Raw genomic sequence first — 15,056 nt, 5'->3', positions numbered from 1 at the left:
CGGCCTACCTCAACGGACATGGCCCAGGACAAGGGAAGCTCGACGCCCGGATCCAAGCTGTTAAGGTGCTACCCTGAATGCGGATTGCAGAACGTTTTCAAGGAGGACGAGCACTCGTGTTGTCTCTACTGTCTTCATGAGGACAAGACTCACCTGCCGAGGTGATTCGCTTTCCCAAGGCGTACAACCTCCGACTCCTTATCGGGAGGTGCCTCTCCCGTAGCAAGGGGTACTCCCGCCTGTTTCCAGGGGGTGGTAACCACTAGGGAATCAAGGGTGGTATGGCCTTTAATATATAGTGGGTCAGTAGGTGATGGCCGAAATCATTTCTCCACCCTTGGATTCACTGCCCTAGTCTGGGCTGGTGTGAACTGGGAAGGAGCCAATCTCCTTTTAATGGAATTTAGGAGAGGAATGTCTTGGCTGCCGGGGGGTTTTTCTTTAAGAATGTCCTCCACAAAGTCTTGTTCAGGTATGGCCTCTTGGGTGGCGATCTGAAAATGATCAGCTGCCTTCCTTAAGATGGCATTGAAATCCATCTGATCGTCTACTGGTGAAGCCTGGTGGGCCAGATTGGAAGGAGGGGAATCCAAACATAGGACATCTGTGTCTTGATCGAGGGAAGGGAGCGTCCATGGCTCCGTCTCAACCTGATGGGTGTCCTCCCAGTTTTCCATGGCATCCGCCTGGTTATCCGCAGTGTAGTACTGTAGAAAGGTAGTATCCTCTTCCTCATCATAAATATCCTGATATGTATCCATCTGGATTTCATCTTCAGAGTGGATGGAAGTGAAATGTTCTGGAGAAGGTCCTACATTTACAGGAAATATCATAGTTGACACAGAGGGAGGGTCCTCCCGAAATCTCTTGGGGGTAGGATGCTCTGAAAGCGAGAAACCTTTCCAAACGGTCAATGCACCCTTCGAAATGTTCCCTGTTCCATTTAGACGAACCAGAAGGGTCAAAAGGTGGAAAGTCTTAGTTTTCCTCCCTATGGCGACAAAATCGGTTACTAATAGTGCTAGACAAAGGCTCATGACCATTTTTATTTATTTATTTATTTGCATTTATAAAGCGCACACAAGCTGCCTTGAGGCATTGTGGCGCTGTTACAGAAGACTTGAGCTTAAACATAACATAGGATGTAGCAGTCGGTAGCAGTAGTACATTGAACAGTGGTAGGAGACAAGGATGATCCGCTAAAGTTATATTTTGCTATGGTTACAATGCAGGCATAACTAAGCAGGTTGGTTCAAAAACATTAGCGGACTTCATAGTCCTTGTGAGGATCAGGGTGCTGTGGCGTGTTTTTCGACGTGTCCGCGGCACGCTCTTTGCGCTTCGACGACTTCTTAGACTTCTCCTTTAGCCCCACTGCTGAAGAAATCCTTGCGATGCTTTTCGGTAAAGCGGGGCGTGCCGTATGACTAGGAGGCCTAGCAGTACATTTTTCTCCTACCAGGACCTGGGGGCGTTGGAGCGTTAGCTGAGCGCGCTTCGCCGGCCAAATGTTTGAGGTAGTGCCCTTAGTTTTCGGAGGCCCAGTCGCAAGACGCTGCTGCGGATGCGGGGAAGGCTATTGATCTTGAAGATCAGAGGATTCCGTTGAAATTTTCGGCGGTCCTGTTGGTGCTTTCGCCCGTTTCGGCAGAACCGTCGTAGTGGGGGATGGGGTTGTGTGTTTAGTGTGGTGATCTTGAACGCCCCTGTTGCTGGGTGTTCTCCCCATAGTGTGACATGCATCAGGCCTAACGGGGATGGGCGTGGCAGACCTAGAAGCATCCGTCATAAGGTCGATTGGCATCCGGTACAAACGCTTGATCATGACTAGTGACCCCGTCACTTTCGGCGGGTGCGGTGGTGGGGGAAAAAGATCCAGCCTACGACATGCCGTAGGCGGGCCATCGCTTGACGCGGCACTAGTGTTTTAGGTCGAAGGAGTCTATAGGCTGCGCATTGCGCTTCATCGTGGTCAAGTGGTAGACAATTATTGCACTTATCGTGCTCGTCCTTCCACGGGTATCTGACCCTGCAAAAGGGGCAAAACCTGGTGTCCTTTACATAGTGAAAGGTAATGAAGGTGATGACCAGACCTAAAGGGTAAAGAGGGGGCAGAGGAGACATAGCGGAAGATATGGCCACCCCGACCCCACTCTCCCTAATGTGTAGGCTGGCTAGAGGGCCCAGTCACGTGGATGGCTCTGCCGCCGGATCTTAGGCGCCGTCTAAAGTTCCTGCAGTCTTCGCAGTCGTATATGAAGCACTGTCGAAGTGACTTTAGGGGGATAACCGACAAAGTCGGTAAACAACGATTAACAATGTCTCTTATGAAGAGCTCTGCAATTGGGCGACCAGTTATCTAGGCGGAAAAAACAATCTGAGGGACCTCGTGGCGTGAGGGATTTTGAGTAACTACACATCACGATAGGGTTAGTGTTACAGACATGCCTATGCCGACATCCCCTTTCATTCCCCGAAAAACATGATGCAATACTCTGCGGTTACCACTGGATGTCGGACCATATGCACAGCATGTGATTCTAAGCAGATTAACAAGCATCAGAACATTTTTTATGTTACCCTTTACTCAATTGATTGGCTGGTGGCAGTGGTTGCATTTTGAATTACCTAGGTTTGCTTTTACCGCAATCGTTCGCGGACCCAGTAACGTTAACCGCAGGAGCCATCTTTTTCAAAATGTCGTCCAGCCATCCTTGCTAAAATGGTGCCCAGTCTTTTTTTGCCAGGTCTTTGTGGAAAGGTCCTTCTAGAATTTCTCTGCGCGCCAAACCAGGTTTGGTCTCTTTGTTAATTTCGCATTTGGCAGGGTTTCTGAGAGAAACCTGCCTCTGGCATCCGAGTGTCTGTGGTAAGCAGGAAGTGAGGGAGGTGCCCGAAACTCCCTGTGCTTAGTCTGCTAGGAGACCCAAATGCACTCTGTCCTTGCCGGACAGTAAGCCAGCCAATCACCAAAGCCACCCGGCTGGGTGACTGACAGCTAGGCTGGAATGAATGGGAGAAAACTGAATAAAAGGCAAGTCTTTAGGCTTGGAAGGCAGAGTCAACCACTGGACGAAGAAACCAAATAAGAGCTTGAAGAGGACGCCTGCTGCAACTCCTGGATCGTTGGTTTGCCCGGTGAAGCCCTGCTGCAGTGACTACTTACCAATTTTGCATCGACCTACAAGCTCTGCAAGGACGACTTCTCCCTTTGAGTTGGTGGGACCAATCAACTCTCAAGTAAGCCACCTGGACACCTATCTTTGAGCTGGTTGAATTTCCTCAAGAGTTGCTGCAGCAACCGGTAGAGCCAGGGAGGGGGACACCAGATTTTGTGAGTTGCTTGTAAGCGGACCTAAAGCTTCTGGAAGATCCTCCGTACTCCCACGAAGCAGGACTGACCAAGCCTGACCCCCTTCAGTAGAGTGAGGGACCTTAGATGTGAGGAAGGTCCACCTTGACAACCAGGAACCGCACTTATTGCCATTTGCTGTACCGCAAGGAACTGAAACGTGAAACACCCACTGAAAGTAAAGTCTGCCGGTTGCCAGTTTTGACAGTACTGGTGTAGTGCAGGAGTCCCCCGGCGTCCTCCCTCTTGTCCCCACGACTGAGGCCCAGGAAAAGTGAGACCTGCACAGGAACAGAAGTCATCAGCTGCATCTCTTCTTTACCAAGGTACTGTAAAACAAGTCTAAGAGAACTTACCTCTTACTGTAGACGTGCTTGTAACATTTAATCAGCTTGTGGCCCTACAATTGATGATTCTTTTCTTCAAAGACTCCTAAGAACTGGTGCAAAGAATTTCCAATACCAAAGAGAGCTGCCTGCTCAGTGTTGGGGGCTCGGAACTATCGGCCTCGGTCGTTTCCCAGCCGCGTATCTCAGGTCACCCGCTTTGACTGTGCTGTTAGTCTAGGGGGTCCTGTCGCTGGAGGGTGTCCCGCTACGTTGTTCCTCCTTGGAAGTTTCAACCGCCGCGTTGGTATGCGGGGGGGGGGGCTTTCCCTCGCAGCGGTCAACCAGTCACGGGCCGTCACGCAGGGGTCCTCTCTGGGCCGCAGGCTGTCCTCCAGGGTTTTTTTCCCCCTTCTGGTCGCCGGCCCCCAGGGCGTATCCTACGCTTGGGTCGGCGCGGCGGGCGTCCAGGTCCAGGCTTCTCGTCTGTGGGTGGCCCCGGTCGATATCACCAGCCGGGGTTTTTTTTAGAGCGAGGGCTGATTCAGCAGGTTGGGATCATGGGCGGGTTCCTCCCAGCCATCGCTGTGTTTTAGCGTGCATCATGCGCGTAGGCCATTTTGTTTCCCGTCAGAGGTCCCACTCCGCTATTTTCCGGCGCCGATATCTTACTCCTCACACCGCGGTTTTGATCCACATCTCTGTCATGTACAGCCACTTGATTCCGCTGCACGAAAATATCTTTTGCTGGAATCAACTTCCCAAATCACAGGATATCAGCAGGATATTTCGGGCGGCCACTGGAGCAACTGGGAATCACATCTCCATTGCTTGCTCGCTGACCACGCCCCCTCAGACCACAAATATTCTTAAGCAGGCGAATACTTTTGGATCCCCCAAGAAGAGTCATTCAGTTCAACAGGCTAAGCCAAAGTCAACGGGCATAAATCTTGCATAGGATGAAGCACTTCGGGTAGGTAAATGGTAAAGTCGCACAGTGTTTTAGAAGTCTTTGAAGAAATGAAGAATCAAATGTAGGGCCACAAGCTGATTAGACTTGTGAGTGGTAGAAGATGCAAGCAACTCTACAGTGAGAGGTTCTCTCAGACTTAATAGTACCTTTGTATTGAAGAAAAAGTGCAGCAGAGGACTTCTGTTCCTGTGCAGCTCTGCAGACCTCTGTTCCTGGACCTCTGTCATAGGGACCAGAGGGAGGACTTCTGGGGAATCCTGCACTGCAATGGGACGGTCACTGCTCGTAATCGTCAAATCAGTGGCTGTTTAGCATTTCAGCTCCTCGCGTCTTCACCAGGCTTCACTGGGCAAACCAACGGTTCAGGAGTTGCGGCATGTGTCCTCTTCAAGTTCTTCTTCGATTCCTTCGTCCAGTGGTCAAATATGCCTTCCAAGCCAAAAGCCACCCCTTTTATTCAGTTCTCTCCCATTCATTCCAGCCTATCTGTCAATCACCCAGCAGGGTGGCTGTCCTTGCCGGACAGTCAGCCGGCCAATCACCACAGAGTGCATTTGGGTCTCCTAGGAGACTAAGAACAGGAAGTTTCAGAAACCTCCCTCGCTTCCTGCCTACCCCAGACACCCTGAAGCCAAAGGTGGGCTTCACTCATGAAACCCCACCAAAGGCAAAGCGAACAATGGGATCTTTCCACAAAGAAATGGAGAAAAAAGAAGACCGGGCCATTTTGACAAAAATGGCACCCTTGGGTTCTTTACAGCAGCTGCAAATGCAGCCCGCGGTAAATGCACACCATGGTAGTTAAAACAAAACCACTGCCACCAGCCATTCAGTGACAAAAATGTTACACGAGAAGCTAGAGAAAGGGAATACTAGGTAACCCATCCAGCACCTTATTATGAGATAGTGTGTGCTGGGTCTAGAACGTACTGCTCTTGGAAACAGTAGTTTATCCGAGAGAAGGCATTTAAACCTTTGGTTCAGATTTCCCTGTGCCACTGCACTGAAGGTGCAGTGTGACACAATTTAAAGGATGTTGCCTATGGAGTGTCAGGCTCCATACCCAAAAGAAACAGAGTTCAAACAAATCACATTAAAATACATGAGGGTGTGGGAAAAAGGGTCTCTCTCTCCAGGTAAAAAAAAAAATCAAGTCCTCAAAATCCAGCAAAGTTGCTGGGGGTCTCTAAGGTGGAGGGAACTAGCACATTTCTGAGAATTCTCCTCAACACAGCATTGGTCCTGAATGACAGCTCTGCCACTTGACATATGGCCATGACCTCCCCCTTCTGCAGACTAGCTGAGGCCATCATCTCTGGCACTGCTCTAGACTGGTTCCATATCATTCTTTCTGATGGGACTAAAATTGTCAAGATTGTTTCCCTGAAATTATGCCTCTTGCGCAATATAACCATGTTGACTTGATCTGCCAGCTCCTCTACAACAAATACACTCACAAACTAGACACCCTCATTCAGAAGTTAGCTTTTTCCCTATGCAGAGTATCCACAAATCTACTTTGCAATTTGAGAGACGGTTGCATGGACAGAAATTCAAACTGCATGATGTTCATTTGCAAGTGACTGGCTAATCACTGGCCCAAACAACTGAAGTGATCATCAGGGGTGGGTGAAGGCTGTGGCACACTCCTTGGCGTACCTTTTCCCCCTCCGTTCGTTGAACTGAAAAACCTTGACTTTTATGTAGAACATATTCAGTCAGTCAAAGGTGAATGCTGTGGTCAGCTAATTCCATCTTAAAGTGCTTTGAAAGTTCTTTCTTTCCAGTTTAGGCAAGATAACCAAGCTCTCCCACTCACAATAGCACACCGCTCTCAACCCTCAGATGTACATCCGTTAAAACACTCTAAACATTACGTTTTGAATTAGATGGCTTTATATGACACGGAGCACACAGGCTAAATTCAATACCGTGAACATTCAAATAAAATGTTTTTAAACCTACCTTGTGATATCATAAACCATAAGTGCTCCCGCTGCTCCTCTGTAATAGCTTCGTGTGACAGCTCTAAACCGTTCCTGTCCTGCTGTATCCCAAATCTGCAGTTTAATTTTTTGGCCACTAACTTCTATTATTCTTGTACCAAATTCAACACCAATAGTGTGGGGGCAATCAGCCATAACTGTCAACAATAACAAAAAAGATGAATTAAGCATCACAGCGATTAGTGTCCCAATAATAAAGGAATTGACAAAACAATTCATATTTCTCTTTCCCATTTTTGGTGTTATTAAATGAATATGATTTGTTCTATTGGACAGGGAAAATTGAAAGCATGCACTACTAGAGCATTGCATGGTCTTGGCAAAACATTCAAGCAAGCTCAGCTGTTTCAAAGTTTCTGCAAAGATTTGTTGAACCAAAAAGTCACGGATTTGACGGTCAGCATACGCTGTCTCGTTCTTCAGAGGATGACCAAACCAGTACTATGGAGGCGGGCAGCAACAGCCATTAGTCAAGCTTAAAATAAATAGATGATGCACAGGGCCATAATTCAGGTTAAAAGCTACAAAACAGTCATGAAAGTCATTTGCCGCCTCAATTCTATACACATCACACATTTCTTAGTAGTCAAAGAGTTCAATATCAATAGCCAATGGCTAGTGCACATTTTGCACCGTTTGATGTGTGCAATTTAAATGGGCAAAGTTCTATGTGACAATGTCCCAGCAGAAAAAGTTACCAGGTAGATCACTCCTTTCCCCGGCACCCCTAAAAGCCTTGCCCTACATACTTTATTCCCAGTGCGGGGGACGAGATGGCTCACCCTCTGCACTTACTACCTTTGGTGGCTGGTGGGGTGGATCGCCCCACCCCCTGTTGCTCCCTCAATGTCCCCTGACCCCCAGGCAATGAAGGGGAGGACTTCCCCCTTTCATTCCTGGGGGTCAGGGTGCTGCCGTGATGTAGGCACATGCTACGTGCTCCGTCATAAGGATTGATGTGACCCAGATTACCTTGAGTGAGGGCTTGTTGGAAAGGGGGAGACTCTCCGACCCCTCGTACGATCCTCGACCAGCAATAACCACTGGACAAGGGAATTCATTTTGAGGGTGACAGCTATTCCCTCTGGGGAGGGATGTGGACCTTGCCGGGGCTACCAGGGACCGTCACTAGGATTGGGGACGGTTGACCCACATGCGAGACAGGTGCACAAGGCCGTGGGCAGCACCCCCGGCCATCCTGGAGTTCTGGCTGCACTGCTGTTAGGCAAGCATTGATGTAGTAACCCTGTGGGAGACTACACAACCCTTGTCCTCTTGGTATGATGTACTACACAAGTTGGTAGTGTGACACTGCAGCCAGACTTATATAATGAGGGGTAAACGTGAGCTGTAGCATTGAAATTCACCAATACAAGTATCCAAATGACACAGTCTAGTAAAATAATTATTCATTTAACGGTCAGTTTTAAATAAGCATTCTTTAAAAAGGGCAATGTGCAACAATACAAATATACTTCAAAATTCTTTCTCAAAATCAAAGCAAGTAGGTACTCTTTAGAGAGGCTTCATACACACTTCCTACACCCTGAGGCGACTTCACTAACTAGGACAGTAATGTAATTTCTATATCACTTTTGCACTTGGTAAATTCTGAAGGTGGTAGAAAGGAAAGGTTAAAAAGGAAGGAAAAAGGTTAAACAGGTTCTCGGAGCATGTGAGCACTTTTCACTCTATCAAGAAGTCTAGATGAAAACCTTTCCCAACAATATTCGTTAAAAACCAATGTATCACCTATGAGGGACAGAAAGAATCAAAGTCAATCGAATAGAAGTCTGCAGGGAGCTAGCACAGCCAAAGTCAACTGGAGCAACGTTTATGGAGCTGAGGCACTTCTTAGATAGAAAAGGTCTTGCACAAAGTTAGAGTTTGTTGGAGAAAATAAATCGCTGTAGAGTCACCAGCTGTTACAAAGTTAGAGCTGAAATAAACTCTAGAAAGCAGCTACTGCAAGTGCCAGCTGAGACCAGCAGAACTACAGACAAAGAGATAAGTATTCCAAAGTCAGAACTGTACCTTTGGTTCGAAGAAGAGGATCCGACTGGCTTCTGTCTGGTTGTAGTGATGCACAGCCTGTGTTCCTGGGCCTCAGTTGTGGTTACAAGAGGACGTCTGGAGGACTACAGCCCAGCAAATCAAATGTCGGCAGCAGCTATGGGTGTTCTTCGGATCAGCAGCACTTCACGGTTTCAGCGCTCGGTAAACTGCACCCCCACGTATTTTGGACAGTGGTGGGGCTTCCTTCACTCCAGCACTCTGGTGAGGTGACTCGAGCTTGGGTCGTCCTGCTTGGGGAGAATCCTCAAACGACTCCTGGTGCTTTTGCTTAGCTTACAGACTTTGCACTCGGATTTCTCAAACCCTGGCACTTGGATCCTGCAGCATCAAAGTAGTACATACAGTTCGTCTCAGGGTTAGTTGGTCCCAAAACAAGGGAAGAAGTCATCCTTTCTAGAGCTTTCTGGAGCGTCGCTGGTCAATTAGAATAAGGCCTTTCAGCGCAGCAGCAGCAGCACAGCAGCAGGGCTTCAACCGGGCAGTTCAACGGTCCAGGAGGATGCAGCAAGCTTTGTTCACAGTTTCTCCGTCTGGGTGTTCTTCCCAGTGGTCGACTGTCTTCAGTGCAAGAAGCCTCACCTTTTAAGCAGGTTTCTCCCATTCATGCACAGCCTAGCTGTCACTCACACAGCAAGGTGGCTGTCCTGCAAGGATAGCCAGCCAGTCAATCAGGACTGGGGGCATTCAGGGTGCCCTTGAGACAAAGGACAGGGAAGTTCCGGGCACCTCCCTCACTCCCTGCCCTTGCAGACACTGGAGCCACAGGCCGGTTTCAGTACTGAAGCTCACCAAAGGCAAAACAAACAAAGAGGTCAAACCTGGTTTGAAGTGCAGAGTAAAACCCAAGTAAGACCTCACAAACAAAAAATGGTAGAAAAAGAAGACTGGTGCCATTTTGACACAATGAACACCCATGGGTGCTATACTGCAGCCAAGTATTCAGCCTGCGTTAGAAAAGCACAATGATGGGAACATTTTTTTAAAAAACTGCCATTTAAAGTGGTGAGGGCAACATTGATAAATGACTAAGTAGGAAAGGGGGCTACTAAGTAATCCCCCCCCCGCAGCACTCCACATAAAATGGGTGGTGCAGGAACTACAAAGAGAAAAGGTAAGTAAAGTCAATTTCACTTTACCATTCTTGGGAACTGTAGTTTACCGAAGAAAAAGGTATTTAAACCTTATGAGAAATCTAAAGGATTTCTCTGTGACACTGCACTCAAGTTGCTGTGTGTCACCATACAAAAGGTAGATGCCTATGGAGTTTGTCAGACTCCAAAAACAAAGGAAACGCATAATCCAAATCAGGTCAAAATACATGAGAGAGAGAGAAAAATGTCTCTCCAGGGTTAAAATTAAAAAAAATCCTAAATTCCAGCAAAAGAGCTGGGGGTCTCCAAGGTGGGAGGAATTAAGCACTAAAATGAAAATTCTCCCCAACAACTGCGTTAGAGCTTTACCCTCCAGTGAGGGGTGGGGACCTTGCCAGGGCTTTCTGGGAACACTGCTAGGCTTGGGGACAGTCGACCCACAAGGGAGAGAGGCGCCTAAGCCATGGGCAGCACCCTCGACCATCCTGGAGTTCTGGCTGGACTGTGTTAGAGCTTTACCCTCCAGGTAGGGATAGGGACCCTGACGGGTCTCCCAGGGACTGCGGCTCGACTTTTGGACAGTCGAGCTACATTGTAGACAGGTGCCCAAAGCCAGCAGCCGCACCCATGGCCCTCCTGGAGCTCTGGCCATGGCGCGTTACAGCTTCTCCCTCCTGGGAGGGGCAGGTACCCAGCTGAGTCACCCCATGGCCGCCGCTGGGCTGCGGGCTGTCGACACACATGCAAGGCAGATGTCCAAGGCCAGGGGCAGCACCCTTAGCCATCCTGGACCTTTGGCTGGGCTGCGTTACAGCTTTTCCTTCCAGTGAGGGATGGGGACCCTGTTGGGGCTTCCGGAGACTGCCGCTGGAATTGGGGACGGTCAACCCTTTTTCTTTTCCGCCTAAGCGCGCGCACTCAGGCATGTGAGGGACCGTTTTCGTCAGGACACCTGTGGGAACATGGGAAGGTAGGACATGTGTTGTTGCTGGGGTGTTTCGGGAGTTTTCTGATGGCAAATGTCTGAAAATTGAGCTTTTCCCTACATTTTGGACTTTGCTGGGCCTTGTGGATAATAAATTCTAGGTTGATTTGTGAAAGTCAGACCTCGTGCCTTTTCAGATACGCATGGGGTTCCCAGTTTTCCTTGCTGGCTGTTACACCCCAGGCCCAAATCTGTAGGTTGTCCAGGCAGCCAAATCCAGTATTCCGTAGGGAGTTTCATTTACCAGTGGTATAGCCTTTTCCCTTTGCGCCCAGGTCACTGCACCGACATGTGAGCTACTATTTTTAATCGGGAAAACTGTGGGAAGTTGGGACATTTTCTGTTTTCTCTTGGTTTGGATAACATTTTCATACATTGCCTACTGCACTCTTACACAAGCCTTTTATTTCCCAAATGTGGCCTACATTTAGTGGCTGCTTTAGGCACTGTATGCTTTATCTATGCACGTCACCTATCCCTCAAAAGGTCTGCCTTTGCTCTTTCAAAAAATGTATGCTTGCCATTCTTCACCACATTTGTGTTCCTTATTTTCAAATGCCAAATATGTCTGTTTAGGCCATCAGCATAAACATCCTGTGTACCATGGCTCCGTTTTTGGCTTGTGGTCTTGCGTGTTTTGTGAAATACTACAAAGAAATGTGATTTTGTAACTAGAAGAGTTGGGGGAATGTGGTAGTTCATTGCTTTTCTCAATATTCACAGACGTCATTACCTTACAAGTCCAAACATGCACAGCACATACCCTTCTTGTCTGATTTTTCAATTATTTTACCCAAACTATGGGAATATAAGCTACATAGTTGTTGCCCGACCTGCGCAAATGACCACTTCCTGAACTTGGAATGTTTTCTACTTTTCAGAAATGTATGCCTTTGTCTTCCCATTCAGCTTTCCTACCCTTCTCTTCCATTCCGTCCAAGCATGTCCGATTGAAGGCTTGAGGAGGGAAAAATCCCCTCTCTCACAAAACGGATTTGGGGAAAGTGCATGATCTTTTAGGACCAATACAAGAAATGTGGAAGTCTGTTTCATGATCTGATGTACAACTGACAACCACCTTAGCTGTGACCGTCGCCTGCCTTGCTCCCCCTTTCTGTAATCCCACTCCCTCATCACCTCTACACCCTCTAATCTCAATCACAACCTGGACATAGTTTCTGGACTGACCTGAAAGTCCCTGATTCCTACACCCCCTGCGCTTTGAAGCAACTTCATGTAGTAAGATCTAAAACACACAATCATTCATTTACATATTTCCTAGTGACTTACACCATTATGAAGCATCTGAGATATGGATAAATAATTGAGACCAATTATATCCCACGTCTAACTTCCGAACCACCATGACTTAAGAGCGACCACACTCCTGGATCTAAAGCCTTAAAGATATCATTCCGGTCAAAGAATTCCTTCCTGTTTTTAGTACAAGGAGGTGGTGAGTTCTCTTCACCCCTCATCAACATACCAAAATAACATTTTAAACAAATGTTATCGATCAGCTACTGCATTGAAACGCACCAGCATGACTACTATTCCTCCATTCATATATGCACAATAACACAAACCAAGGAGCTCACCTCTATGTGCAGCTAACCAAAACATTGCCTTCGGTCCTGGATTTGGATTTAAAGGCTCAAGTCCTTACTGAGTCTAGTGTCCTCGTGCAGGGGGAAAACGCCTTTACAGCACTAAGCTCATCTGCTGTTGCACGCACACGGGTTACTAACCATATGGACTTCTATACCCTTAGTCCTTAAGTCCCTTTGCATCCATACTGGAGGGACCAGAGCATGGCGCATCAGCAGTATTTTAGTATACAGCGGTGGTGCATGCAGAGATGCTGACAAGCTTAGGCCCACCCCACAAATGCTCTCCTCCCTCATCCCTGCTCACAGCCCTACTCACCCGTCCTTGAATTAGCACCACCAAAGCAGGCTCTTTTTACAGGGGGGTGGCAGTATAGGTGAACTGGGACTATGTATACAATAGTCTATTACTGTAACTTGTTCTTACTTATGTACTTTTACACTTTGAAACACAATTTACTTGTTGTACAAGCGCCTTAAAAATGCACAGTAAAATAAAAATGTCCTGTCCCCTTTTCTCCATTCTGGTGTGAAATTGTCACGCACACCCAAGTATCTGCGAATTAATTCAAACAGGTGAAACTAACATTTTACGAACAACAGTTTTTCATGGGGCATCTACTTATATGTGGTCTACAGTAGGTGTGCGAGGTAGCCCAAGTTATGTTATGGGGCAGTTGCATAGCACCTTTTTTACCATTGGTATGCTCTCAAAGCGCTGCGGGATGAACGCCCTCAGGGAATGTAGTCCAGGTCAGTGGAGAGAGAGAAGGGTAGTAAATGATGCTTGGGGGCACTCTCAGTATGTGCGCACCCTAGGCGGATTACGTGTTGTGTGGCTGCCTTCCAATTCTAGGCGTGGTTTGGTGGAATGTTTGCAATAAAGGCCGAATTGACTTGGTAGCTGAATTCTGGAGGTGGTGGAGCTCGTTTATGAGATGTGTGCAGGTAGGTCTTTTTGTGTGTGTGGGATAGCTTTGTTCTAAAGACTGTTGTGATGTTCATGGAGGTGAATAAGTATGTGTCCTGCTAGGCCGAATTAATCGAGGGGTATAGCTGCATTCTAATATTTGTTGGTGCAAAGGAGAGAATTAGCATATTGATATGTGCAAGTTTCTGTACAGATTACCTTCCAGTGCCTGCCAATTTGACCAGCTATCACCCTGTTTTAGTGGCTCACAGCTTTTTAATTCTCAGAGAGACATCCTCGGTCTAGTGTGGAGGTTGTTCCGATTACCAGGCTTCAGCGTCTCTCCTTGCTTGCCAGTGTCATTGGTGTTGACTTGGCCGATGCCAAACATTTCAGTACATCTTAGAAATGATGCTTGGTACTCTGTGAACCTGAAGGTCCAGCATCAGACCAGGCTGTGTTGTTGGTGCCGTGTCTGACAGACATTAATAGATGCACAGTAGATTTGATCGTTCCTGGTCTGCTGTGTGGTTTGAGTATTGATAGCAGGCAACAGCACATCAATGTCACTTGACAGTTTGCCTTGCCAGATGCCTCACCTGATTTAAGAGTGTATTCCCTTGAAGGTTGAACAAAGTCCATTCATTTCTAGTGCTAAAGGGCCCAGTTTTCCAGGTCCGAGGTATTTATTTACTTTGAGTGCCCAACTTGGTGATCATTTCCAGAGAAAATGCGGTCCTTGTTACCGATAGAGGTGGCCTAAACTCCATTTTTTTTAATAGACATTTTCAGTAAATTAATAACATTGCAGAATGCAGCTCTGTATACAGTGAGTAATTGTAGATTTGTCAGCTTTCTGGCCACAAATGGGATCCTCCTACCCCACATAGGAAGCATTGTTTTTGGAGGACTGGATATTTTAGGTCCTCTCCAAAGAAAGCTGGAGCGCCCTGCTAATATCCAGACTGTGCAAGGGGAATTCGGTCTCTGAATCAGTGAAAAAACAGAAGACTGATGTGGAGTATCTGATTTAAGTGAAATTCTGAAGCCACCTGAAGCAGACAATTCAGATGGGTGTGAAGAATCACCTTATTTATTGTGTAAAATCAAAATGTGGCTCCCCGCATAATGGCAGCCGCATGTTGCCACTACAGATCAGAACTTGCATAAACAAGACAAGAGTAAGTAATGAAAAGGCCCCTCGAAGGGCTAACAGCCCAAGAGGGAGTGAGAACCTGAATACCCCATGCTGGGGTACTAGAACCAGTCCGGAGGGGCAGAGAGCCCGAGAAGTCCAAGATAGGCCAAGAGAGCAGACAGCCCTAGCAGGGCTGAGAGACTGAAGATCCCACAAGGCAGTATAAAAACGGAGACCCCCCACGGAGGGGCAGGAACCAAAGGGGGTTGCAGACCAAGCCAGGAGAGGCCCAGACACAGAAGCCAGGAGAGGCCTCAGAGACATTGCCACTGCTGGGAGAGAACTTTACATTTTACATATCAGAATTTTTCCAAGCAAAAAGTTGGGGGTAGATCTCTCTTCGGCAGGTGCCTCCCTTTGTAATGGCCTCTGTGTGCCTCGCAGACTTGAGCCGGACCACCCAAGCTCCGGAAACTTCTAAGACACTGCTCGTCTCTACTTCTTTCCCTCTCGCCCTCCCTTGCTAATGCCTCCATATGCTGCTGCAACTGGCTGCCTGGTCCACTATGAGTCTTACAGGGCACCAGGCATT

At 47.6% G+C, this 15,056-nt stretch overlaps 1 protein-coding gene across 2 annotated transcripts in view; it reads right to left on the bottom strand.

Moving 5' to 3' along the window:
* The window catches only part of RAB14 (RAB14, member RAS oncogene family), a 423,502-nt gene that overhangs the window by 270,804 nt on the left and 137,642 nt on the right, over window positions 1–15,056 (bottom strand). For both annotated transcript variants that reach the window (XM_069609520.1, XM_069609521.1), the window contains one exon: window positions 6,617–6,794. In XM_069609520.1, the coding sequence (XP_069465621.1) occupies window positions 6,617–6,794 (178 nt within the window). The remainder of the gene's footprint in view (window positions 1–6,616; window positions 6,795–15,056) is intronic.

Source organism: Ambystoma mexicanum, chromosome 8 (genome assembly GCF_040938575.1).
Source record: "Ambystoma mexicanum isolate Mex_15411 chromosome 8, UKY_AmexF1_1, whole genome shotgun sequence".
NCBI classification, from domain to species: domain Eukaryota; kingdom Metazoa; phylum Chordata; class Amphibia; order Caudata; family Ambystomatidae; genus Ambystoma; species Ambystoma mexicanum.
Note: the sequence above shows the minus strand (reverse complement) of the source record. Positions and strands in the feature narration are given on the sequence as shown.